General features: G+C 40.9%; 1 protein-coding gene across 14 annotated transcripts in view; it reads left to right on the top strand.

The window, feature by feature from the left end:
• The window catches only part of LRRC3B (leucine rich repeat containing 3B), a 151,549-nt gene extending 127,118 nt beyond the window's left edge, over nucleotides 1–24,431 (top strand). For 6 of the 14 annotated variants that reach the window (XM_027582136.2, XM_027582138.2, XM_027582130.2 and 3 more), the window contains one exon: nucleotides 23,164–24,419. In XM_027582136.2, the coding sequence (XP_027437937.1) occupies nucleotides 23,328–24,107 (780 nt within the window). In that variant the 5' untranslated portion in view covers nucleotides 23,164–23,327 and the 3' untranslated portion in view covers nucleotides 24,108–24,419. Of the gene's footprint in view, nucleotides 1–6,587; nucleotides 6,644–15,110; nucleotides 15,178–15,334; nucleotides 15,462–23,163 lie in introns of those variants that run through there. The other 8 variants (XM_027582132.2, XM_027582133.2, XM_027582131.2 and 5 more) reach the window with 5 other exon arrangements.
• Nucleotides 24,432–25,970: the final 1,539 nt, after the last annotated feature.

Here is a 25,970-nt window from a genome sequence, read left to right as displayed (position 1 = left end):
GGGGACAATAATTGTACATTCCTCAAAAAGTGTTGTGCATGTTAAGTGAGCTAGTAATTGTGAAATTATCAGATGTATTACCTGATGCCATAGAAGGATTTGCTGATTCAAAGGGAATTATACTACCACACACACTGTTCTATAGTTGACTTTTTTTTAATGTTAAGATTTATAGACTTTATGTGTGTGCATGTGTATGTATGTGTGTATCCATCTTGTTTTAAAAGAATAGTTACATATCATTCTATTTTTTGGCTGTATCTTAATTTTCTCAGGCAGTTCAAGTGACGAAAAATTCCTATAAGACAATTCAGGAAGACCTTGGTTTCATGAATCTCCACTCACTGAGCTATTTCCTGCTTTATTCCTCTCAGATGGAGGGTCCAAAGACTGTGTCTAATGCCATTCAGTGGGGAAGTGTGTTCAGATCTATCAGTCACTTCGTCCAGACTCTCTGTTATAATCTTATCTGGTGGCAAGCATTCTCTGAGACTGTATTGCCAATAATTCTCCCAAATAAAAGGTACCATGTTCTTAGGCTTAGCAAAAAAAAAAAAAAAAAAAAAAAAGTTACTTTCCCATCAATGGACTCAGCTATGGTATATGACTCACACAGACTCTGCCTCTTGCCTTGCTCAGGTAAACTCATGCTGTCCCCTTCCCTGTTCTCTTCCCAGGGCTTGGACCTGTCATGGGAGCCATACACATTTCTTAAATTATGTCATTGTGACTTCCTGGTGCCCAATATTTTGTGTGGTTATTTCAAAACTTCTTCTTGAAACATTGACTTTGAAGGCCAGTCTCTTTATTCTACTCCCATTTGGCTCATTCATAGTCTTGTTCTCTCCGACGTCCCCTACCTCTCCAACCTGGGTCTCTTCTTTGATGTGTTTCGTAACTTCTCTTCCTGTATATGCCAACCTCATATATAAAAGTAACCCTTTAGCTCAGAGAAACTGGTCAGCTCTAAGTGCCAGGCAGGCTGAAGAAAAAGTAGTGACCATTACATGTTGAGCTTCCAGGGCAGAAGTCTCTGGAAGTAGGATTCTGTATGGGAGAGGTTCCTTAAGAAGTACCCTGAAGATCCACATTTGTGCGTGGGATGGGGTGGGACTAGAGAGAGAGAGAAATTGAACTATAACGCACACCCAACAGCAACCTCAGCCCGCCCCTCAGGCAGCTCTGAGTCTAGAATGGCCCTTTGGAGCTGCCCCAGATAGAGCTGAGAAGGCCAGGCCTTTGTCCTCCTACATTGCTCGGTCATTGGATGTGGGCTGTCCCTGAAGGGCAAAGCGAACCTCTGCCACCGAGACAAGCCCCAAAGGGTCTGACAACGGGGAGTTCTCTATCACCAGCACTGCCAGGAGCTGGGACAAGCCCTTCATTAGAGGGGCATCTGGGTGGCACCTCCCAGTGCCCACCACAGAGCAGGACAGGACATTGGTGACCACAGTTCTGCTCCTTCCTCTTCCCAAAGCTTGGAGAGAAGGGCATTGCCTTCTGCAACACAGTTCCTTCCTCTTCCTGCCATCCTGTTGATGCTGGGGATAGTGGGTTTAAAGGTCTTACTGTGGTTTTCTTCCCTTTCAGTATCCATTAAGGTTTTGATACAGTCCTTGCTTGTTTCTGCCTTCGCTGTCCTTGGCATCATCTTTCAAGAATACTTTCTCATTTTCTTTTTGCTGCTATGACAATCAGTGCATCCTCTGCATTATAATTGCTCTAAATATGATCTCAGCATCCCTTTTCCTCTAGTTCTGAGGGGATAAGATGCTTCCAAACATGAGTTTGTTTAATAAAATTTGGGCTACTCTGTGTGGCATGCTGCCACTGAGCACATAATTCCTTTTCCTCTTATTCGAAGAAGCTACCGTTGGAGGCAGTTCCCCCCTCCTTCTTTCATCCCACAGATCATTTCCATACAGCCCACTCGATATTGCCTGGCAGCACGAGGGACCAGAATAGCACAGAGAATTGAAACCCACAGAAGAGCTGCAGCCTTCTCCCCGTTGTATACTTGTGAGCTAAGCTATTAACAAGTGGCAGAATCAATTCATTTGAATTTATCTCCCTTCATTTCTTCTGCCTTCCCTCTGGTGCTCAAGATAATGAGCAGTGAAAATGACCCAGGACCTAGGAGGCAGATGGAAGTGGGGGAGAATCCAGGGGTTGAAATAATCCATAGCTTGAAGACTCAAGAATTAGCTTTGGTCCCTTCTCCTCCCACGGCTTTATCTCATGTGGCCACTGAACAGAGCCACTGAACAAGGAGCCGCTCCACAAGTGGCCTCTGGAAAGATTTCTGTCTGATCCTTGTTTTTGTTGACACCACAAAGGCCCCTCATCGAAGCTTTCATCTCGGTCATCTCAGAAAGAGGCTCAGGTACCACAAGTGCACTTGGGAAGACATAACGTGGAAGTTTTAGGACCACAGGTTAATAAAAAAGGGATGACCCTTCAAAAATTTGTCCACAGCCCTTTCCAGACTCCCGGGCATCTGTCCTTCTTTGGTCAGCAGGTAAGGAATAATGCACTCGCCTGCAGAGAATAGGGAGAAAAAATAGTACTCGCTGCTTCTTTGTGGGGAAGTGTGTGGGGGGGGGGGGGGGGAGTTCAGCTTAGCCGGGGAGTATTTGTCAGCACCGGAAGAGAATAATGACTGTTCCCATGTTCCCATCCCTACCCCACAATCACTTCCTGGATTTTATTTATTTGAGAGAGAGAGAACATGAGAGGGGTAAAGGTCAGAGGGAGAAGCAGACTCCCTGCAGAGCAGGGAGCCCAATGCGGGACTCGATCCGGGACTCGATCCCGGACTCCAGGATCATGTCCTGAGTGGAAGGCAGTCGCTTAACCAACTGAGGCACTCAGGTGCCCCCTGGAGTACACTTTTCAAGGACTCCCTCTTAGTTCTGGCTATGGCAGGGCTATGGCAGGGCAAGCATGGCATTCCTCTGTGATATTGCAGGGTCAATTCCAGACCAGGGCAATAAAGCGAGGCGAATAAATTTTTTGGTGTCCCAGTGCATATAAAAGTTATGTTTACACTGTATTTTAGTCTATTAAGTGTGCAGGAGCCTTATGTCTACAAAACAATGTCCATAAATTAATTAAAAAAGACTTTATTCCTAAAAAAAAAATGCTAACCATCATGGGAGCTTTCAGCGAGTTGCAGTCACCGATCACAGTTCACCGTAACAAATATAATGATAATGAAAACGTTTGAAATACGGAGAATTCCCAAAATGTGACACAGTAGCATGAGGTGAGCAAATGCCGTAGGAAAAATGGTACTGATAGATTTTCTTGATTCAGGGTGGCAGCAATTTGTAAAAAAGAAAAAAAAAAAGCAGTATCTGTGAAGTAGGGCAAAATGAACTACGATAAAATAAGGCATGCCAGTATAATTTTGGTTCTCTGGATCCCCCAAATGACGAGAATCTGAAGTGTGGATAGCAGAAGAATCAGCATGTCATGTGACCAAGGCCTCAGTTTCCCCAGCATCGGAGGAGGACCAGCTGTTTCTGCAGCTGTGCAGAGCTCTGTGTCCACAGCTCTACCCTGTTTTCCTGGACTCCAGAGAGTTCTCAGCAGCAGCGCACAAGCAGGCCTTGTAGATGCTCAGATGCTCCATCTCCCTAAGGCTTGATGATGATGGCTTACCTTCCAGAGCTGAGACAAAGTAGAGGCAAAGAGGGAAATGCTGCACATTTCAAATGAAACATTCAGTTAGTACAGAGTAGTCAGTCTCCTTCTGCCACTCACACCCCATAAATATTTTACCTTCCTGTTTTGACTACGTGTTTCTGAAAATCATGGGCCAGGCCAGTGTCACAGGCCCGAAGACAGTGCACCTGGGACACCAGGATCCATCCCTACATGGTCAACAGTGGCGAGCCCTCCCAGGCCCTCGCCTCCTGTGACTGTGGTCATCTCTGGGTGGCTTGTGGGGAGCACATGTGTCACTCACCCTCCTTCGTCTTGTTAGATGTCAGATTTTATGAACTGGATGCTGCCTTCTCCATGTCCCCAGTGTGAGAAGCTCTTTTTTTTAATTCTGAACCTGATTGCATAAGAAGCAGCTCATAATTAGTGGCTCTTTCTCTCCCCCTTCCATTTCCAACCTGGACTGCCATGCAGATAAGTGGAAATGTCTGCGCTGGTAGGAGGAAGGTGACTCATCCCCGGGACTCCAGTCTCCCCCCCGCCCAACCCAACCCCCTGCGTCAGGGGCTTAGGTTCTTGAGAAGCTTCTGTGTGCTTTCAACCATCCGGCCCTTCATTGAGCAAACATGTCCCGAGCACCTCATCTGTCGTTGGCCCTAAGGCAGCTCTGGAGATGCCCATAGCTGAGACACTCAGAAGGTCCAGAGGCCTGCCACAGAGGGGAGTTTGGCTCTGCTCTACCCAGCCCTTCCATCTGTGACTTGAGGAATTGCTAAAGTGGAAAGAGAGAAAAGGAAAAGAATGCCAGGGGCGGGGGTGAAGGGGCTGTGTGCTCATGCCTAGACCAAGTGTTACTAAATCAGGGGATCAGGGAGACCAGTCCAGCCTCACCCTCACCGCCCCTCCTGTTATCACATCCTGAGACTCCGTGCAAAGCAAAAAGCAACAGGTTGGGTAAAAATAATACATTCTTTCCTGACCAAACATTTTTTGAGCCGAGCATGTATAAGAATTGGTTAATACAATTGCAATTTAGTCTTGCCTGAAACCATGCTGCAGGCAAGGAAATTTGTGACTGCATGTCACTATTATGATGGCCTATTTTTTTTTTTTTTTTGATTGTGCAAGCATTTAGAAGAGACAGGATGGGATTTTATATTATCTTTTTCCTGAGAAGGGCTGTCTCTTTTCTGTTTGACTTTCTTAGCTTCTCCTGGACTGATTCTTACCTCTTTTTACTTATCTAAACCTGGCTGGTTGGTTCACCGAGATGGAGTAAATGCTAGGATGGAAAATACCAATTCAGTTTTATTTGAACTGGCATATGATGTCTGAGCAAGGAGATAAGGGAAGCCTTACTGCATCCTGCAGACAATTAAATGAGTTTGGAAAGTTTTATTTGGTTTGTTGTTGACAAGAGCTCAGTCCCTGGGTAGCTGTTAATTTTTCCGGGTCATTCCCAAAAGAAAATCAAGCCAAGTAAGGGCTACACATTTCCCTGTGGAATTTCAGTGAACTACACAGTATGGAAAAGAGAAAACCAGAGATCTCAGTTCTGATTTCCTTTTTTGTTTGTTTTGTTTTGTTTTGTGGAGTTTTTGTTTGTTTGTTTACGTTTGAGAGAAGCCTATATTTAACTAGAAAGATAAAGGGCTCAGGTGGAGAACAGGAAGAAGCAAGAACATTTCTAGACTAGATACAACCCATTGATCTGTAAAGGGCTGCCTCTTTCATCCGTTGGCATAATTAGGTAAATCGGAGGCAGCCTGTCTGAAGATCTTCCTGTTAGAATTATTGCCATATCGACAGTATCCAGGCAAGTTCTTTGTACGACTTTATTGTTCTACAAATACTGGTTTGTTTTTCCATTCTGTCTTCTTCTTTAGGGAGGACTTAAGTTTTTTGTTTGTTTGTTTTTTGAAAAAATACATATCACAAGATAAAATAAATGAGGACATTTGTATCTTCCACTATCCCCAAGTGGTCACTGAGAAAATGAAATTTGCGACTGTACCTTAGAGAGCTTCACGGAATGAAGAATCTAAATCTGAAATCAGGGGCAAATTACATGAAGATTGAGATGATTTATGCACCACTTAGTTTCTGCTAACAGATTGGAGGGGCAGCAATTCTACTTGCTTTGATAAAACAGCAGTTCTGGAATGGAAAACCTGAGGTTCTAGAGGGAGGGATAATCTGAGTGTAAATAAATTGTCTATTCACCTTTAATTGGAATCAGGGTCCAGTGTCAGCCTCAGGTCATCAGCCCAGATTATTTGGTGAGAATGTCTATGAGGTCCCCGGTCTGAGCAGGCTCGTTAACGGGTTAATGGCCAAAATGAAATCAGGGGAAGTGGAGCCTCAGGGTTCTGCCCTTCAGGACTGTGTATGGGAGAGGGGGTTCCATTCCATGGGAACCTTTTGCAGACCAAAACAACAGATGAGCACCTCAGAGTGTCTACATGCTGGCTATAGCTCCTGAATTAATAAAATGTTATTTATTTCAATTCTGTTTCATCACAATTGCTAAGACATGACATTTCAATTCTTCACTGAACTAAAAACTTTGCTTTCTTTGTAGTTGTCTCTTTGATGTTTGCCTTTGTGTTTGCAGGATAGATAGCTTCTGAGAGCCTGAGAGATCCAGCAAACACTAGGATGGCTACTCACTAAACGCCCAGAACTGCCACACAGGCTCTGTATCCAGGAATATGTTTAAAACAAAAATCTCAACAAAGAGATATAACTAACATTTATTGTGTACTATGTGCCATGTAGGTACTTCACCTAAATAATATCACTTCTTCCTTCCTGCAAATAGAAGCAGTAAATACTTCTGTTATCCTCATTTGCAGATGGGGAAACGGAGGCAAGGCAGAGTTATTGAAGGAAGGAACTGGGATTCAGACTGAGCCCTGGCTCCCAACCACTGGGCTGCGCTGATAGAGCACTGAGTCTATGCTAGTCGCTGTGCCAGGTACTAGCAACATGTGAGCCAACAATATGAAGATGTCTTATTCACATTTGACCTAAGAATCGGATGTATATCTTCCATCTATGTATCAGTTTTTCTGGGCTACTTGGAGGTTACCATCACAATTTGGAATATGATTGACTATCATAGCCAGCAAATATAATTACATAATTTGGTTTCTATTGATAATGTAACTGCTGATGTTCTTCAGCTTAGAGCAATTATAACATTCTTGAATGATATCCCTAGGATACTTTTATTAAGAAGCATACTCTTCTATTAGTTGTTAGAATATATACATTAAACAAACACCAATCAGTTGTCATGATAAGAAACATAAATATATTAACTTTCTTAATTGTTAAAATAGTCATATGTAGCAGCTGACTTTTAGCTAACAAGCACTCCCAAACTCAGTGTCATTTATGTTGCTCACAAATTCATGGGTAGCTGGATGGTTTTTCTGGTCTTGGCTGGGCTCACTTAGGAGTCTGTGGTCAGCTGCCGGTCAGAAGTTGACTCTGATGGTCTAGGCGACTTTCTCGCATGCTGGAAGTGTGGCCCGCAGTAGGCTGGAGGGACCCAGCTAGGACGACTGCCCCGCCCCTCCTTTATCTGATTGCTTATCATCCAGCAGGCTAGGCAGGGATTGTTCACAAGGTGACTTGAGGTGGGGGAGGGTTCCAAGAGCAAAAGCAAGAGCATGTGTGGCCTTTTGGAGAGGCATAGGCATGGGATTGGCATAATGTCACTTCTGCCACATCTGTGGTCAAAGGAAACTCCAAGGCCAGCCTAGAAATTATTTTATTTTATCTTATGTTGTCTTATCTTATCCTTAAAGATAGATAGAGGGAGTGTGTGTGAGTCAGGGGAAGGCCAGAGGGAGAGAGAATCTCAAACAGACTCCGCAGACGTGGGGCTTGATCTCACAACCCTGAGATCATGACTTGAGCCAAAATCAAGAGTTGGACGCTTAACCAACTGAGCCACCCAGCTGCTGCTAAACTTCACTTCTTGATGGGAGGAATTTAAGGTTACCTTTCAAAAGGACATGGATAATACAGGATGGGAAATAATAGAAACCGTTTTTGAAAACAATCTACCACAGCACATGAAATTAAGTATTATCATGCTCATTTTATAGATGAAAACAATTGAGGTCCAGTGTTATGTAACCTAAAAAAAACAAAGTGGTTAAGTAGTAAGTTACTAGTTCTAATTCGTAACTAGTAAGTGGTTGAATGACAAGATTAGGCAAACTTAGGCCTGTCTAACTCCAAAGCCCTTTCTTTGACCACTCTATAAGGTTTTCAAGGTCTTTAAGGATCATGTTATTCAATGATCTTATCAAAAATGAAGGTGGTGCCTGAGGATAAGGAAATAGGAGAGTATATAATTCAAAGATAATAATAACCCATTCATTTTCGTTTACTTAAAGGCAGGAATAGTTTTAAGAAGGGCTACTTCTTTAATTAAATAAAACCATCCTAGTGATAGTTATGGATTATTCATTTTTTCATCTCTGCCTATACTACATTAGCTGTCATTAACTCTTTCCCTATAGTAATATTATACAGCATGAGAGGGATTGAGAGCAAATGGAATTCTCATTTGCAAAACTTGTCACTATATACCCCTCCAAATATTCGGGTAAAGTGATAGTGTATTAGTAGTAGCAATTGAGGTAGAATTAAATATTGTTTAATTAGATCTGAATTTAGCCAATAAATTCTGTGGGTGTTTAATGCTATAAAAATAATGGGGTGTGGGGAGGCCTTTGGCAGGGGGACCAAGTATGTTGGGAAATTCTGAGCTAACAGATTACCTTGCTGTAACTTCTCAAAACCTTTCACAGGCTGATGCCCATTGTGACTCTCGGAGAGGGTATTTCTCAGACACAGGTGACTGCAGAATACTCATTTGCTGGAACGCTCAGATACCTGGTATTCCGCAGAACCCGTGGGAAATCTGAACTTGGATTCTCATCCCTTTGGAAGTGTCTTCAGAATCAATAGTATTTGTCAAGCATCTGCTATGAGATGCGTACTATCAGAACCAGGCATTATTCAGAAACCCATGAAATAGGTGGGTCTTTTCATTTATAGTTGAGGAAACTGAGCAGTTAGTCTGCTTGCCCAAGATTCCCTAGCTGGTATCATAACTGGGAGTTAAACCTGATTTTATCTAACTTCAGGCCTATAAGGTTTCCTGTACACTCTGCTGAGATTCAGAAGGTTTAAATGATTGCCCATGGTAACTAACTGGTCAGAAGAGACACCATGTCTCACATACTTTTGTACTCCCTGTAGCTCCTGACAGAGAAGAGGTTATCTGTTAATGCCTACTGGCCACTCCCTTTATTACCTAGTTATCATTATGATCATGCTCATGGCAAAAAATGGCAATAGTAGAGAAAAGTATAAGATAAAAAGTGAAAATTCTTCTCCATTTTTTCAGCTCTATAACCATTCCCTAGAGGATAAGACTATCATTTTTTATTGTTGTCCTGTAACTTCTTAATTATACATGTTTGTGTGTGCATGTGTAAATCTTTCTATTTTGTTTTACACAGATGAGATCATACACGTACCCTTTTCACCTAATATATCTTTGACATCTTTTTTTAATCAGGAAATGTAGATTGCTTCTTTCTTTTGTATTGATATACTATTTCTAATCAATTTTTTTCTGGTGGATTTTTAAAGTATTTCTGGTTACTTTTTTAATTCCTTCTTTTTAAAAAATTTTCTGCTATAGCAAACAGTGCCCCAGTGAAGAACCAGTCTTATCCATACATCTTTGCACAGTTATGTCTTTAATGGGAAACAAAACCCAAAAACCATGCAGGGCATTGTTTCCCCCAGTGACTTCTCTTAGGAAAAACTGGGCTATTGCCAAGAAAATGTTATATGGGCTGTAAATAAATGGTTCTTTAAAATACAAATTTTGGACCAAATATAGTATTCTACTTCTTTGGTTTGCTCTGTTCTCACCAGGGAGCAAATGGCCTGAGCCAGTGGTCCTATCAGATGCCACTATGACTAAGATCCACAGTGACTAAAACCAGGAGAGGGTGACTCAGACTCCTCAAGCTGCTACTTGCCCCGTGGAACAACTCTACATATTTTGGCGTTGATGCTATGTACACATATTCAATACAAAGTGAACAGATGCGACCAACTCTTAGCCATTTAAAGACTTACCCATCATTATGCAATTAGCCCTTTCAGTGATGTAGACAATAAACAGAATTCAGATGAGAAGCTTGAGTCTAGCAATTCCACCTCTAGGAATTTATCTTAAGGAAATGATCCAAAAGGGAAAAATGTATCAACTCGAAACATTTATTTCAATTCCACATTATTTATGAGAAATTATTAGCAAAAATGGGAGAGAATCAAAATATCTAGCAATAGAATAATGTTTGGGTAGATCTAATATATAACTCCATTCACTGGGGCATGGAGCTGGTATTTAAATAATGAGGATCACAATTTAGAATCTTAAAAAAGGAACAAAATTGTCACCTATGCTAAAATGGCAATTATAAAATTACCTAGAAGAATAAAATATTTGACTTGTTAGATGTTTGAATTCTAGGCAGTCTTTTTCACTTATAAAACTTATCTATTTTATAATATTATTTGTAAATGTAATAAGTTAATAGTTCACAGAAGATAATTTATGTCGATGTCTAGGAAGAATGTGAAGTTTGAACAAAAAGTCTGTTTTCATCTCAGTCAAGGATTGACATATTCTTTTAAAAAAGGCATACTGTAGATTTGACTAGGGTCTCTCCTAACTTTTAAGGATGTTGCCTATAAGCAAGATAACCGCGTGTCTTATTTGTCTGGGACGGTTCCTGTTTGAGCATTTGTCCCAGGACAAGTGTTATCAGCACTGCTTGTCACGGCCAGAGGTGACTTTGCATGATACACCCGTGGACCCCACACTGTAAAGGACATGCTAATCATCCCCATCTTATTATGTATTTCTAGTAAACATCATTCCGATATGGTAATTTAGCCTTCTATGGCTTAGGAAGTCTTTCACAGAGCAATGACTTACATGATGCCTAAAGCCAAAGCAGAATATACATACATCATCAGTGAGTTGTTAAAGATCTTGCCCACTATATCACGTGGTAGCCCTTCCACAGGCTCTTTTAAAAATTCTGAAATTTGAAAAAGTTTCTCTCTGCTTACTAATCATCTTTCACTGTATTAGTTAGTAATCATTTTGGTAATTCGACATTTTTGTCTTCTTTCTTTGCCAGGAAACTCAGAGCTAAACCAGGTCTTTAGTTGAAGCAAAAACCCTTAATCCAGTGTAATGGAGAGTCAGCTAGAACTGACTCTGTGTTCTAGTTTCCACGTATGCTACGGTGTTAGTTTCCTATGGCTACTATGGGGTAGAGAGGTTATATAATTTGCAAGTGGCTAAGCCATGATCTCCATGCTGCCTAATTAAAACCAGGTCCACGCTACACATGTGTTTCTGTCAGTGTGCTAGTCCTTTCGTAGTCCTGGCATACATGAAATACAATTTCAAAGAATCGCTTCTCATTTCACCTTGGTTTTCTATTCTGTGTCAATATGAGAAGATAAGCCATACTCTAATGAGTATTCCTAAAACTTTCTTGCTTTATCAAGAAGGGATTTTTCTCTTGAAGTCCTTTTGTTGTTGTTTATTTTTTAAGCATAGAATCTCCCATTCAGATTTTCATTTGAGAAACTTGAAACTTTCCATCAAGTTGGAAAATTTGTACAATGAATACTTTTATATTCATCACTTTCCATTTGCCAATTGTTAATCTTTTGCCACTTTTATCTCCCTCTTTCCACATAAAAATATAGTTTTGTTTTTCTATGGTATTTTGAAAGTTGCAGTTGTCATGACATTTTATCCCAAAATACTTCAATATGTATCTCTTAAGAACAAGGAGTCTCACTGGGTGATAGACATTGGGGAGGGTATGCGCTATGGTGAGTGCTGTGAATTGTGTAAGACTGTTGAATCACAGACCTGTACCTCTGAAACAATTAATACATTATATGTTAAAAGAAGAAGAAGAAGAAGAAGAAGAAGAAGAAGAAGAAGAAGAAGAAGAAGAAGAAGAAGAAGAAGATGATAGCAGGAAGGGAAAAATGAAGGGGGGTTAATCGGAGGGGGAGACGAACCATGAGAGACTATGGACTCTGAGAAACAAACTGAGGGTTCTCGGGCAGGGGGAGGGGTTAGCCTGGTGAGGGGTATTAAAGAGGGCACGTACTGCATGGAGCACTGGGTGTTATATGCAAACAATGAATCATGGAACACTACATCAAAAACTAATGATGTAATGTATTAGTCTCTGCATTTCTGAGTTGGATGATTAACATAACATAATTTAAAAAAATAAAAAAATAAAAAAAAGAACAAGGAGTCTCTACTTCCTACTCAAATCATGAAAAGCCCAAGAAATTTATATTTGATACAATAGTATCTAATATAGAATTTGTATTTAAAATTTTCCCTAAGTGTTCCAAAAATGCTCTTTTCTAGCATTTCTTTTTTTTACATCCAGAAGTCAGTCTTTTGCATTCCTTTAGTTGTCACATGTCTTTTTCCTTTAATCGATGATAGTTCTGCAGGCTGTTTTTGTTTTGTGTGTGTTTTTAGTTGTTGTTCTGTTTTGTTTCCTTTCAGTGACCCTTTGAAGCGTCTTGATCAGTCACCTTGCAGTGTCTCAAGTTCCGGATTGGTCAAATCCTTTCCTCTTGATTAGATTCAGGTTAAATATATTTTGGCATGAATACTATTATAGGTTATGTTAGAATCATATCCTAGTCGGTTATGCTTAAGAAAAAGACATGTTCGGGGCGCCTGGGGTGGTTCAGTCGTTAAGCGTCTGCCTTCGGCTCAGGTCATGATCCCAGGGTCCTGGGACTGAGTCCCACATCGGGCTCCCTGCTGGGCGGGGAAGTCTGCTTCTCCCTCTCCCACTCCCCCTGCTTGTATTCCCTCTCTCACTGTGTGTCTCTCTCTGTCAAATAAATAAATAAAATCTTAAAAAAAAAAAAAAGAAACAAAGAAAAAGACATGTATGTCTCTGGAAAAGGAATGATCTGATATTTTAGGAAAACAGCCAAATACTGAAACCCACAATAGAGCATAATCTTTAAATGTCCATTGTTGGTTTCTGAAGCACATTTCACATATATTTATTTTATTTTGTCCTCATAACTGTGAGACCAATGAAGTGGATATTATTGATTATAGTGCTAGGACAACAAAGGCTTAGAAGTATGAGTGGTTTGCTAAATTCCTGGAATTCATTCTTAAGAAGCTGGGGTTTGAACTCAGTTTCTAGACCTTGGTTTGGATCTCAATCCTGTACTTTTCCCACCAAGTGAAGGGATAGGGTTAGTCAAAACAAAGGTTTTTTGTTTTTAAATGGTAACAGTCATTCATCCTACTCAGAAATGCAACTGAATTCAACATAAGTTAGTGTTTTCTAAAAGCAGCTTTCAGGTTGCTTCAGGACCCTGGTGAGTTTTAGGGAACGTACATTTATGTGGATTATGTGTTAAGAGCTTGTAAAGATCTCACTGTTAAATGTCATAGGCACTTGCTGAGAAATAATAATAGAGAAGCGGAAAGAAAGTGAGATGGATGTGTTCCCACTCAGTCTCCCTATAAACTTGCAGCATGTTGAATAATAAATACAGATGTTCACAAAGACAGTCTTATCTTTATTCTTTGTTTAGTCCCACAGAGATATAGATACTAGGTCCAAAAAAAAAAAAAAAAAGTGTTTTTTGTTTGTGTATTTCTTTGCTTTTCTCTGTTTTTCCAGTGGGTTTATGGGTGGGAAGAACGTTTAAATCCACCCTGGAGACCTATGGACATTAGATCATGTAGAAAGGCGGCAATGTGTTCATAAGTGTTTTTTTTTTTCCCCAATAAATTAAGGGTTTGCTTAAAGAATTATTTTGTGAAATAGGTTCAAAATAGGAAAAGCAGTACCTGAACTGACTGAGATCTGGGACAGATGGATATCATGTCATTTTGATAAAAGTTTTGTATGAGTAGCCTTTAAGAGATTCTTACAGGGAAAGGAGTTTCTCTTCTTGTTACTGACTTCCTCAAAGTTTGTAGGAAGCGGTCAACAGAGGACTGGTTTGGCATTTAAAACTCAGTACTTGTGTTTACAGACTCTCCATATCAAAAAGTGGCCAGTAGAAGAGATACATAAACTAATGAGTGTTGAATGGAATCTACTCTGTAGGACATTTGCATCCAGGTTCTGTCCTTCTGCTAACCAGCTGTGACTTTAAGCAGTCTCCATTCAGTGAGCTCCTCAACTATACTACAGTAGGACCAATGATGTTTACCATGTTTCACTAAAAGGGCTGTTTAGAGATAATTACATGAGAGCATATCCATGGACTTGCCCCACAAGCATCTAATGTAATAGTAGTTCACATATCTAAGACAAATGTAATTTTAGAGCTTTTGGTTTAGAAGAATAGGGGAGGAAATTTTTTCTCTACATTTGTAGGTTCATTTGGCTGGTCTGTTAATTAAATTGACATAAGACAGATTAATAGGAGAAAACCAAATTTAATTACATACAGGGAGTCCCACAAAGACAATGAGAGGCTCCCTGACAGGCAATTGAGGCGTGCATGCCATTCTGAGTTAAAATAAAGGGGTTAGGGGTCTGAGGCTTCAAAGGGAAGGAAGACCACAGAAAGATGGGAAGAGCAAATGTTTAGTAAACATTTGTTTCTGGGGCCATGCAGAGACAATGGGACACAGAAAGGAAGTTGAACAGACAGGCTCTGCTGACCTCCACTCATTTCACCACACTTAGTCCATACCCTTTGTAGTTACCTGCGGTGGTAGCTCTCTTCCTAAACCAGGCCCTCTATCTGAATTCTTAGAGACAATTAAGAGGGAGGTATAAAGCTCTTCCTGAGTCTTTTAGGACTTGATTGTCTTTAGCTCAAAATAATCATCATGCCAGAGTGGTGCTCTCTGGGGACACTTGTTCTGAATCCCTTCAGAAGTATATGTCAGCTGTTCTCCCTCCCTCTTCCTATCCTGCTAGTCTTCCTTTTTAGCAATACTTCCCCCAGTGTAAAATCCATCATGCTCCTTGCTCCTCATCTTAGTGGAATCAGTTGAGAAGGAGGGAAAAAATTATGATAGTTTCTCTGTAAAGAGGTGTGTGTGCCATGTTTGACCACATGAGCTCTGGAAGCCAAAGAACTTGAGTTCAGATTGTGCCTCTTTAACTCAGCATCTATGACAAGTGGACAAGTTACATCACCTTTCTATGCTTCAGTTTGCTCATCTGTGTGAGGGTCATAATTGCTACCTTTCATGTGGTACTGAGGATTATACGAGGTGATAGATGTATATCCAGAATACAATGCAACTCACTTTCTGCTTCCACCATTCCTTTCATCTCTGTTCTATGCAGGTGATCATCTTCCTCTAGTCCCTGAATGAAAACATCAGTCAGCCCCATGATTTTGTGCCAGTCTCAGGTAATAGATTGTCCTGCCATTACTTTAAGTCACAAACTCAATTAACTTAAACCGAAGTAAAAATTCAATATGGTAATGTAAATGTCTAGTTCAGAGATTAGCCAATACTCTGAATTTCATCTAATATTCAGCTATTCTCCCCTCTTCTTTGTTTCAGGCATAAAGGAAAGGGAAAGAAGGTATGGTGGGTAGCTCAGTTTCTCCTCTCTGCCCCTCAACCCCCCTCCCAGGCCTTCAGCATCACTGGATTTCAGCTGCTCTGCTCAGAGGCTCCCTGGAAGGTAGAATGAGATGGGCCTGGTGCTTCTCTCCCAGGGCTCCTTTATGCCCCTTACCCACCCATATGGCTCCCCTGGCCCCCGTGGTGTATATATTCCAGAATGTCACTTCCCCCAAATCTAAGCATCTGCCCTTCAGTTTCTTGTTGCTCATGCCCCTCTGCCCTAACAAGGAATCCTATGGGACCATGAGAAAGGACCTGAGATACTTTTCACTGGGGATCTCCTTCCCTCAGGTGGCCATATCTGACCCATAGGAAATAGTTTTCTACCCCTTTTCTGACAAACTCTGGAAGTGCAGGCTCACCCCAACATCAAAACATTACCCAACTCTACCGCCAAACCTTGTTCTTGTTCTAGGACATTCTTCACCTCCACCACAGCTCCAGGAATCCTGTAATACCTCTTTCTCCTTGGGGAGATGACAGGATAGGTACCTCTTGATGCCTTTTACCCTCAAAGTGGGGCAAGGACATACATGTTAGATTCAAAGAACATTGTCAGCTAACATTCACATGGCAACCTGACCCCTCACTTTGGAATTCTATATCCATTTAACCAGGGACCTAGTCAGAACTTAAATTTTATCATCCATTACTCATGTTAGATGAGTTCTTCCTTAATAAATACGTGGCATGTAATAAATACCGAGTAAACAATAGCTATTTTAATGATGAAATGAGAATAGATCCTAATGATTTCAATAAATATTTATTAAATTCTTACCATGGGCAATAAGAGAATATAAAAATGAGTAAGACATTGATCCTACCCTCTGAAAACTCATGGTCTGGTAGCAAAGATAAACAGATAGCTTTAATTACAAAAGCAAGAATTTCAAGATTTCAGGAGCTCCTGACTTTAAAAATTATGGGTCTGCAAGCAGATTAAATGCCTTCTAAATATAAGGATCCTCAGTTCCTTCTGTATCCGTCAGCCTTATCATTTCATATCCTTAACTAAGTGATGATAGCTGCCGTTATAAAACAGCCACCTAGATGCCTCCTGGGCCTGATCGTCCTCGGCAGGAAAACGATTCCAAGCTGGAGAGGTCTTTGGTTGGGATGACTTCCGATAAATCTCATATTTGTGGAACAAAGTGCTGTTCATCCTCAGCTTTGTAATTGCTGGTCTCTTTACTGAGCTCAGGTTTCTGTGTCTGTGTGAGGAAGCGTAGTGAGACGTAGGATTGGAAAAGGAGGACTGTTATAAACAACAGGGGGTTGTGAAAGCTTTTCAACCCAGTGGAAATACATGGTCAGAGGGTTATTTTAACCCCGTGTTAGAAGAAGAACGGAAGCTGCACACGGGCAGTCCAGGAAGGATGCTTTTGCTTCCTTCCAGAGCAAAAGGATGGAGGTTTAAACAAGAAAGAGGCAGTGGGGACCCAAAGCACAAGAGAGGGGGTGCAAGGAGGATGAAAATGGAAACTGTTCTCAAAAAATCAGGAGGGAAGAATAGGTAGTGTATGGTAGAGGAGGAAGGTAGTTGGGTGGGGATAAAGGGTGAAAATGATTTTACTTTTAGGGACACCCAGTTTGAAACCCAGGCTGAATCTTGTGGTAATAGGTGGTTGTGAATGGAAAGGTAGAACTGAAGTTCCTGACTGAGCTCAGTGCTAAAGACATGAATGAACGTGTTGTCTCCATGAACGTGATCTCAAAGAGGAGCAGTAGAGAAAATTATCTATACAGTTCATTCCCCTGAATCATTCAGTTCCCAATGGTCCCTAAGTTTTTGGTCAGGAATTATATACGTTGATGTCTTATGCAACCCATACTTAGTCTATAGAAAACCTGGGCATATAAAGACATCCTTATATCATTTCTATAATAGGTTATAAAGCTAATTTTGGAAATATTACATTGAAAATATCACATACTTAAACTTCAGTCTTTGTGGAAGTAAATGAAAACTGCCCAAATGAGAACCAGCAAAGGCCATTTTTCTCAAGCTTTCTATAGCAAGGAAACCAGCCCCCATCCCCTGCATTTGGTAGAGACTCACAGGCAGGCAGGGGAGTGGAAAAGTTTGATAGTGGGAAAAAATCTGAAAGGCTTCAGAAGTGCCCTGATTGGTGGCTCTTGGCATAGGGAAGCTGGAGGCAGTCTAGCTAGAACCAGAGCATCCTATGCGATTGGTGAGGGGAGCCAATTTGTCTTTCCCTTGTTAGTCCTAAATTGGAAGTAGGAATGAAAATTAGGGAAGTTGGCAGTTAATGATCTCACTGGGGTGGGATAATGGCTACAGAGGTTGTAGTTTGATTTCCCGAGCTGGTTGCAGCAGGTTGGGAGTTCAAGATCTATTTTTATATATGGTCTCACCGTGGTCCCTTTGCATCTTCAGTCCCTCATGTTGAAACATGTTCAGCTTTTTAAAATTTAATGTCTTATTATTTGCCCAACCTTCTTGGCCACCATTGTCCAACAGTTTCATGTGCTCAAAATTTGCCTTCTGAGACATTATGTTCAGATTGGTTTTTCAGTTAATCCCTGGTCCTTTTGTATTAATTTTTTAAATTTTTATGTAAACAAAAACAAACAAAACACCTTTATACCACAGAAAGTTAATTCCATCAGAAGGGTATAAAATTAAAAAACAAAAACGGCTCCTTTTCTCACCCTGTCGACCCCCAAAGTTCTACTCCTCAGTTAAGCACTATTAATAGTTTCTTATACATTTCCTTCCATACATATCCTTTCAGAAATGATCTATGCATATGTAAACATATAAATTCTATACGTATGTTGCACATTTACTTCCTCTTTTTAAAAATTTTGCAGAAATAAGATGACGCTACCAGAACCCCTTTTTCCAAGCTGCTTTCTGAGGTCATCTTTGGAGATCTTTACATCAGTACAATTCAGTCTAACTTGTTCTTGTATTTTAAGATTTGAATAGATATTCCTAAATTGCTCATACAAAAAGAGTACCCCAAGTATCTGCATGTCAAGTTTTGAGAGTGCTTTGTTCTTTACACCTTAACTGACAGTAGATATTCTTCCTCATTTTAACCAAGATGTTAGGTACTTTAACTTCAATTTATTTTACTGTCAGTGAGATCAAGGATCTATTCATATGATTTATTGGTCATCTGTATATATTGTTTTCCCATCCATTCTTCTGTTGGATCAGGTTCTTATCGCTTTGTAAGAACTTCTTGTATACTAAAGAAATCAACCCTTTATTTTATCATCTGTCCTTTCATTTTGTGTATTGTCTTACTTTTTACCATATGGAAGTTTTAATTTCAAGTACTTTAATTTATGAGGGTTTTTTTTCCATTGATTTGAATTTTACCTCCCAAATCGAAAGGCCTTCCTGTGTTGCTGTGTTGTGCTTTTTAATCAAATCCTTGTGGGCAGCAGAGTTTCATGGAATGTAATTGGGAGAAATCAGTGTGTCTGGTATTTCTTCATGAATTGGTACACTCACTTATCTCAGAAGAGTTAATGAAAGCTTTGTGTTAGAAGCCCTGAGTGTCCCTGAGTGTCCCCTAATGATGAGAAGAAAGGAACAGGAAGCAAGATAGAGTTGTTAATCAACCTCTGAAAGATCTGTCTTCTCAGGCAGTCTGCTAAATGCACTTTTTTTTTTTTTCCTTCTGGAAACAGCACTTGATGGTTGCCACCCAATCCAGGCATTAATTGTGGTAGCTCGGAAACCTGTGTGACAGGGAAATGTGAACAAGGCATGGGTATGTGGATAAAATGGCCCCCTTTGGGAGTGCAGCTCATACCTAAATACCACATCCAAAAATACCGAAGCTTCCTGCCTCAGACATATTTGAAGGGAATGAGGGAATGAGGATAGGGTAGTGTAATGAGTTGAGAAGCGGAGAGGGAGAGTCAAGAGGTAGAAAAGATGCTGTTTAATTTGCTCTGCCCCTTTTGCGGGTCTTGTTCCTTATCAGGAGGACAGGCAGTAGTGCTGCTTCTGTTCTTGCATTCACCAGTGTGACCCCAGCCCTTCTCTGTGCTCTATATCCTCATTCTGAAGTTAAAAAGGAGGCACTCTCTTTTCCCAACAGGATGGTTTGTTTGCTGCTTCGCATTTTTTTAGTAGACCTGACTGAAACAAAACAGGAGGGAGTTTGGGGTTTAGAATGTTCGTTTCCGAGTTATCTGCTCTTTAGCTTTGTACAGTGCTGGGTGGTAACCGATGTCAGAAGAATACCCGTGTTTTTACTATGTGAGGCACGTCTGCCATGTCTTTCTTTTCCGAGAACCCCTCTTGACCTATCCAGCAATTTAAGACAATGTCAAGCTGCTAATCCCTTTGGAAAACAGTAGTTCAGCATAATAGAGTGGAGAGGCAGTTCTTCCATCCTCCCTGCTGAAGATGACCTTGACTCGATAACTTTGGCCCTTGTTGTCTGCCTCCTAGACATCGAAGGGCTCAGTTCTCCTCTCACTTTGTCCTGGCTGAGTGTGGAGGTTCTAAAGGCTGGGTCAGAGCAGCCTAGTCATCTAGCCAATCCCAGAGCTTTTATTTCCCTTTTGTAAAACATCATAGAAAGAAAATGAAATACTTAGTTTGAGTCCAACATCTCTGAATGCAAGAGATACTCTGTATTTACAGTGTTCCTAATATGCTTTCTATTCAGTGTATAGGTGGATCATTTGGACATGAAGAGGTATTGCACTCTGATGTTGAGAACTCACAATGTATACTAATCATTTCTTGGCTATTACCATGACCAATGGACTGATCATTCTGGAGAAACCAAGAATAAGTCTCAAGGAGCCTACCGAAAAGAAGCTCCATTATTCCTTCCATCAACTAGGAGCCTGCACTTGTGATTTTTTTTCAAAGACTACCATGTCAATATGTAAAACCAATAGACATTGGATGAGCCAATGTTTATATTAAAAATAAAAATGGTCGGGCGCCTGGGTGGCTCAGTCGTTAAGCGTCTGCCTTCCGCTCAGGTCATGATCCCAGGGTCCTGGGATCGAGCCCCGCATCAGGCTCCCTGCTCCGCGGGAGGCCTGCTTCTCCCTCTCCCACTGCCCCTGCTTGTGTTCCTGCTCTCGCTCTCTCTCTCTCAGTCAAATAAATAAATAAAATCTTAAAAAAATAAAATAAAAATAGTCATCATAGGGAAGAAAAAGCACAGCTAGATTCTTCAATATTTTATTGGATCATTCATACAATAGATATTTATCTAACCCTTACAACATGCCAAGCATCGTGGTAGCATTTGAGAATGTATCTGGGATAATAATAGTAACTGTAGCCAACAAGTCTTGAACTCTTACTGCTTTTTAGGCATTGGGTTAAATGTTTTATGTGGATTATCTCACAGAATTCCCAAATCAACTCTGTAATTGGGTCCTTTTATAATTTCTATACAAAGATAAGGAAAATGAGGTTTAGTGAGGTTAAATAACTTGCCCAGGAGCACACTGCTAACAAGGATTACAGCTGGTATACAAACTAGTGTACTTTTCACTTTTTAATTGTCTGCTGTTGTTTCTACATGAGGTGGACACAAGAGCCTGCCCTCATGGAACTGTTAGTCTCAACTGGTGAACGTTTTTCTTCAGACAGACTCTGAATCAGTCTCTGGAGAGATGTGGAGTATCCTCCAGAGAAGCTTTCCCACTTTGCAGCAGGACCTAGGCTGGTGGTACCTACTCAACTGATGGGAGCTGGTTGATTACACAGACTCTCTTTATTTTCTCTATTCAAGTTCATGCCTCCCATCTCCTGTGTCCTTGTCATGTCCTCATCGTAGCATCCTTTGCCTTATCCTTCTGCCACCCTCTTTCCTCTCTGAGTGCCCTCCCCTCCACACCTGTTTATTTTTTCTCTCTCCCGTCTAGGCAATCACTAGAGTTCTGAAATGTCATGCAACACAGTGTTGAAGGAAAACATGGAAGGGAGGGAGACTCGCCTCAAATGAAATGAGCTATTGATGGATGGCTACCTAAGCCTAGGGGTCCTTCTTTAGCATTCTCTGGCATTTAAGGGACTCAGGATTCCAAAAGCACATCCACTCCATTCTGCTGGTGCTAATCTCATTTTTCCCATGATTAACAACCCCGTTCATTATGTTTTCAGCTCACATTAATCTTCTCTTCTGTGAGTTTGGTAACATTTGGAGTCATTTCCCTCTGTATTTATCCATCTGGGATCTTTAGAAAAGATAAGTTTGCAGAAAGTCATTTGTTGCTCACTGCAGTGAGAGGAAGGAACATTCTCCTTGTTTCTCACATCCTGAAAATGATGCTCTGAAGTCAGACATGGAGCTCTCTCGTACTCCATAGAGTACTCAGTTTGGGATTGAGCTGCAACATAACAGTATCAGAAATCACAACAAGCAATGCTCCCTGGATTCTGACTGTCCTCATAGAGCAGATGAGATTGGGAGGGGGGTAGTGGAAAGAGTTAGGCGATTATAAATCCGAACAAAGCCTTTGGCCTGAGTCCTCTCTCTTCCACCTACAAACCATTTGCTCCTGGGTGAATCACATAATCTCTCCAAAATCTACTCACTTCCTCCATGAACTGGTCTCAAAGATGCCTGTCTTCTCTATATGAAAAAGTAGTTTTGAGGGTTCACTTATAGTCTCATCTCTGTTTTTGAGTAAGCTTAGATCCTTTCATATATCACTTAATTTTTGCCATTTAGAAGCCCCTTCCAACAATATTATATATATATATACACATATATGTGTATATATATATATACACACACACACACACATAGGAAAGATAAAATAGGCTATTGGGAAAGTCTTAGAGGCTAATATATTTAAATTTTATCTTATATTTTAAAAAGTCTTGAAGGGGCGCCTGGGTGGCTCAGTCAGTTAAGTGTCGGACTATTCCTTTTGGCTCAGGTCATGGTCTCAGGGTTGTGAGGTCAAGCCCCGTGTCGGGCTCCATGCTCAGTGTAGAGTCTGCTTGGGATTTTCTCCCTTTCTCTCCCCGTCTGCCCCTCTCCCCACTTACTCTCTGTCTCTCTCTCAAATAAATAAATAAAATCTTTAAAATAAATAAATAAATGGATAAAAATAAAAAGTCTTGGAGGTGTATGTCATATTTGAAAATCTACTGGGGAGAGGATAGGTTATTTAGAAAACAGAGAAAAACAGGGAGACAGCTCTTTTGGAGATCCTGGTCTATCAGTCCCTAGCAACATTCTGTTGTGAAAGTTGGAATACATTTATTCATTTCTTAATTCAAGTAAGATGTTTCTTTAGAGAAAATACTCCAATTGGACATCCATTCAAAAGCCATGACAATTATTGCTATCTATGGTCATTAACCATGAAATATTGGTGTTATTTTTCATTGCTGCTCAAGAGCAGGTCTAAATTGCACTAATGCATCTGTTACTGTAGAAGGGGGGGGAAGGTCTAATTAAATTTTATTGCTGTCTAATTTAGAAGGGGCTCAGGATGTGAGAGAACCAGTAGAGATGAGAGAAATCTGGACTGTTTGCTGTAATTCTGCACAACTAAAACCAAGGCAACATGACTCGGAAATGTTGTCGTTTATTGACAGCCCTGTAGCCCAACACCTGTGATTTGAGCAGGAGACTCCCATTATGCAGATAATTCCCAGCGCTGTCAATGAAAATTAACTACATAACCGACTCTCCTGCCCACATAGAATGCCAGACACCTGAGAGCACTTTTAATTGCAATGTACCTCCCTCTGCAAAAAAGCTAATTGCATCTGCTTCCCTTTCCTTTAGGTACCCAAGCAAGGACAGGAATAATGAAGAGACACGTGTGTTAGTTGCAACCTTTTGAACCAAGCAAGAAAGATATCAACAGTGTGGACAGGGCTGGAACGGTTGCCACGCTTGCTTGTTGGAGTGAATGAGGAATGGGCTTGTGATTATGCTGACATTCCAGCATGAATCTGGTAGACCTGTGGTTAACCCGTTCCCTCTCCATGTGTCTCCTCCTACAAAGTTTTGTTCTTATGATACTGTGCTTTCATTCTGCCAGTATGTGTCCCAAGGGCTGTCTCTGTTCTTCCTCTGGGGGTTTAAATGTCACCTGTAGCAATGCAAATCTCAAGGAAATACCTAGAGATCTTCCTCCTGAAACAGTCTTATTGTACCTGGACTCCAATCAGATCACATCTATCCCCAACGAGATTTTTAAGGACCTCCATCAACTGAGAGTTCTCAACTTGTCCAAAAATGGCATTGAGTTTATCGATGAGCATGCCTTCAAAGGAGTAGCTGAAACTTTGCAGACTCTGGACTTGTCTGACAACCGGATTCAAAGCGTGCACAAAAATGCCTTCAATAACCTGAAGGCCAGGGCCAGAATTGCCAACAATCCTTGGCACTGTGACTGTACTCTACAGCAAGTTCTGAGGAGCATGGCATCTAACCATGAGACAGCCCACAATGTGATCTGTAAGACTTCTGTGTTGGATGAACACGCCGGGAGACCATTCCTCAATGCTGCCAATGATGCTGACCTTTGTAACCTCCCTAAAAAGACTACTGATTATGCCATGCTGGTCACCATGTTTGGCTGGTTCACCATGGTGATCTCCTATGTGGTGTATTACGTGAGGCAAAATCAGGAGGATGCCCGAAGACACCTTGAATACTTGAAATCCCTGCCAAGCAGGCAGAAGAAAGCAGATGAGCCCGATGACATTAGCACTGTGGTATAGAGTCCAAGCAGCCTGGCACTGAGAAAGAAATTCGTTGGCAATTGCAATAGATTAAGTGGTTTACTTCTTCCATCCATTGTAAACATTTAAAACTTTGTATCTCCGTTTCTTTTGAATTATGCCACTGTTGAACTTTTAACAAACATGATGACATAACAAATCATTCTAGTTTAGGTGACCCACCCCTTACTTGTACCCCCAGTGGTATATTCCTGAGTAAGCTACTATCTGAACATAACTTAGATCCATCTCACTATTTAATAACGAAATTTATTTTTTTAATTTAAAACCAAATAAAAGCTTAACTTTGAACCATGGAAAACAGAGTGACTTATTGGTCCAGAAAACAGTACGGCCATTCCGTTGCTTTCAAGAGAATTAGACAACCCTTATGAACCTAAAGAACTATCATAATTAAAGTTGTGTTATTAAGCCCTACTGTACACCGGGGAGCTGTAGCTGAATTATTGACCAAGGAAGGTATCTGTCAGACTTTAAAATACTGAGCCTTAGCAAACCCAAGTGATAATACACAGTGTGGCATCCTGCAGAGGCTTCAGTTGGGATGCTGCTAGGTGTTTGCTATCCAAAAGTTGGATATATATATTATATAAATATATACATATTTATATATAAATCGCTAAACACACTACTTTTTCTCTATGCTAGAAACATGGAAAAGAAAAGGATAGCACACATTCTGTCCTTAAGATCACCTTTTGGTGCGCAGGGGTATGTGAGTAACATAGAACGAGTGATGCTGAAAAAGGAAGGTCTAACAGTAGTGTAGCATCAACTGTGTGCGAGGCATTTTGTATTATTGTGTCTCTCAACCCTCACTACAAAAGGAGGACGTGACAACTGCCCCATTTAGAGAAAACTACAGGTGGAAGGAGTTCAAAGGCCTAACAGGTAGAAAGTACTAGAACTTGAATTTGAAGTACGGCTTTCTCTCTCCAAAGGCTGAGACCTTCTTATAATGTTCCTACTGGGTTGGTTTGTAGAGGTATGATTTGCATGCTAAAAAAATGTGGCCACGTTAAGTGTATAGTTCCGTAAGTTTTGACAAATGTATATACCTGTATATCAAGATATCGCATCTCTGCTACTGTTCAGAGATAGGAGAAAGCTCGTTCAGTTCTTGAGTAGGGAATTGTGGAGGGGGGGGGGGTTGGTTTTGAGGTGCCATTACAGATAGCCCTTGAAACTTGGGCAGGATCTCATCAGATAGTGATATAAGTGAGGAAGATAGATGAACCAGGGGGAGCAAAGAGGTGAAAAGTATAGGGTGATATTTGGGATGAAGAAGTCTATGTAGGGGAGTAATGAGAGACAAAACTGGAGCCGTATCAGGAGGATCTCAATTCTTTGGGAATAAGAATGACTAATAGACTTTATGGAGCACTTAGGATGCACCACTGCTTTCTTTGGGTTGTATTAATTAATCCTTCCAGTTACCCTATGAGATAGTCTGTTGTGAATGAGGGATCAGAGACACAGGAGTTTCAGCAATTAATTCAAGATCCTAGCCTTATAAGAAGTATAGCAGATATTGAAATCCTGTCAGTCAATTATAGAACCTAGAAACCTCTTACTCTCTGTATTGTATTGCTTTACAATCATACACTTTACTACTGAAGTTGCTGGTTTCCCAGACGAAGAGGTTTGCAGATTTCCTAAGTGATGTTCTCATTAACAAAGTAACAACAAAAATAACCCTTTGTGGGGCTTATGTAGGAAGGATGGGTCCTTTGCAATTTTGACCCACAGAGCCTTCTCCAACCCACACCAGGTTGTCTTTGGGGCCTCCAGGAATCACATTCCTGCCCTTGGAAAGCACAGCAGTTCCCATCCATATCAATA

Source organism: Zalophus californianus, chromosome 1 (assembly GCF_009762305.2).
Source record: "Zalophus californianus isolate mZalCal1 chromosome 1, mZalCal1.pri.v2, whole genome shotgun sequence".
Lineage (NCBI taxonomy): Eukaryota > Metazoa > Chordata > Mammalia > Carnivora > Otariidae > Zalophus > Zalophus californianus.
The sequence above is the reverse complement of the archived record's forward strand: the minus strand, read 5'-3'. Positions and strand labels throughout refer to the sequence as shown.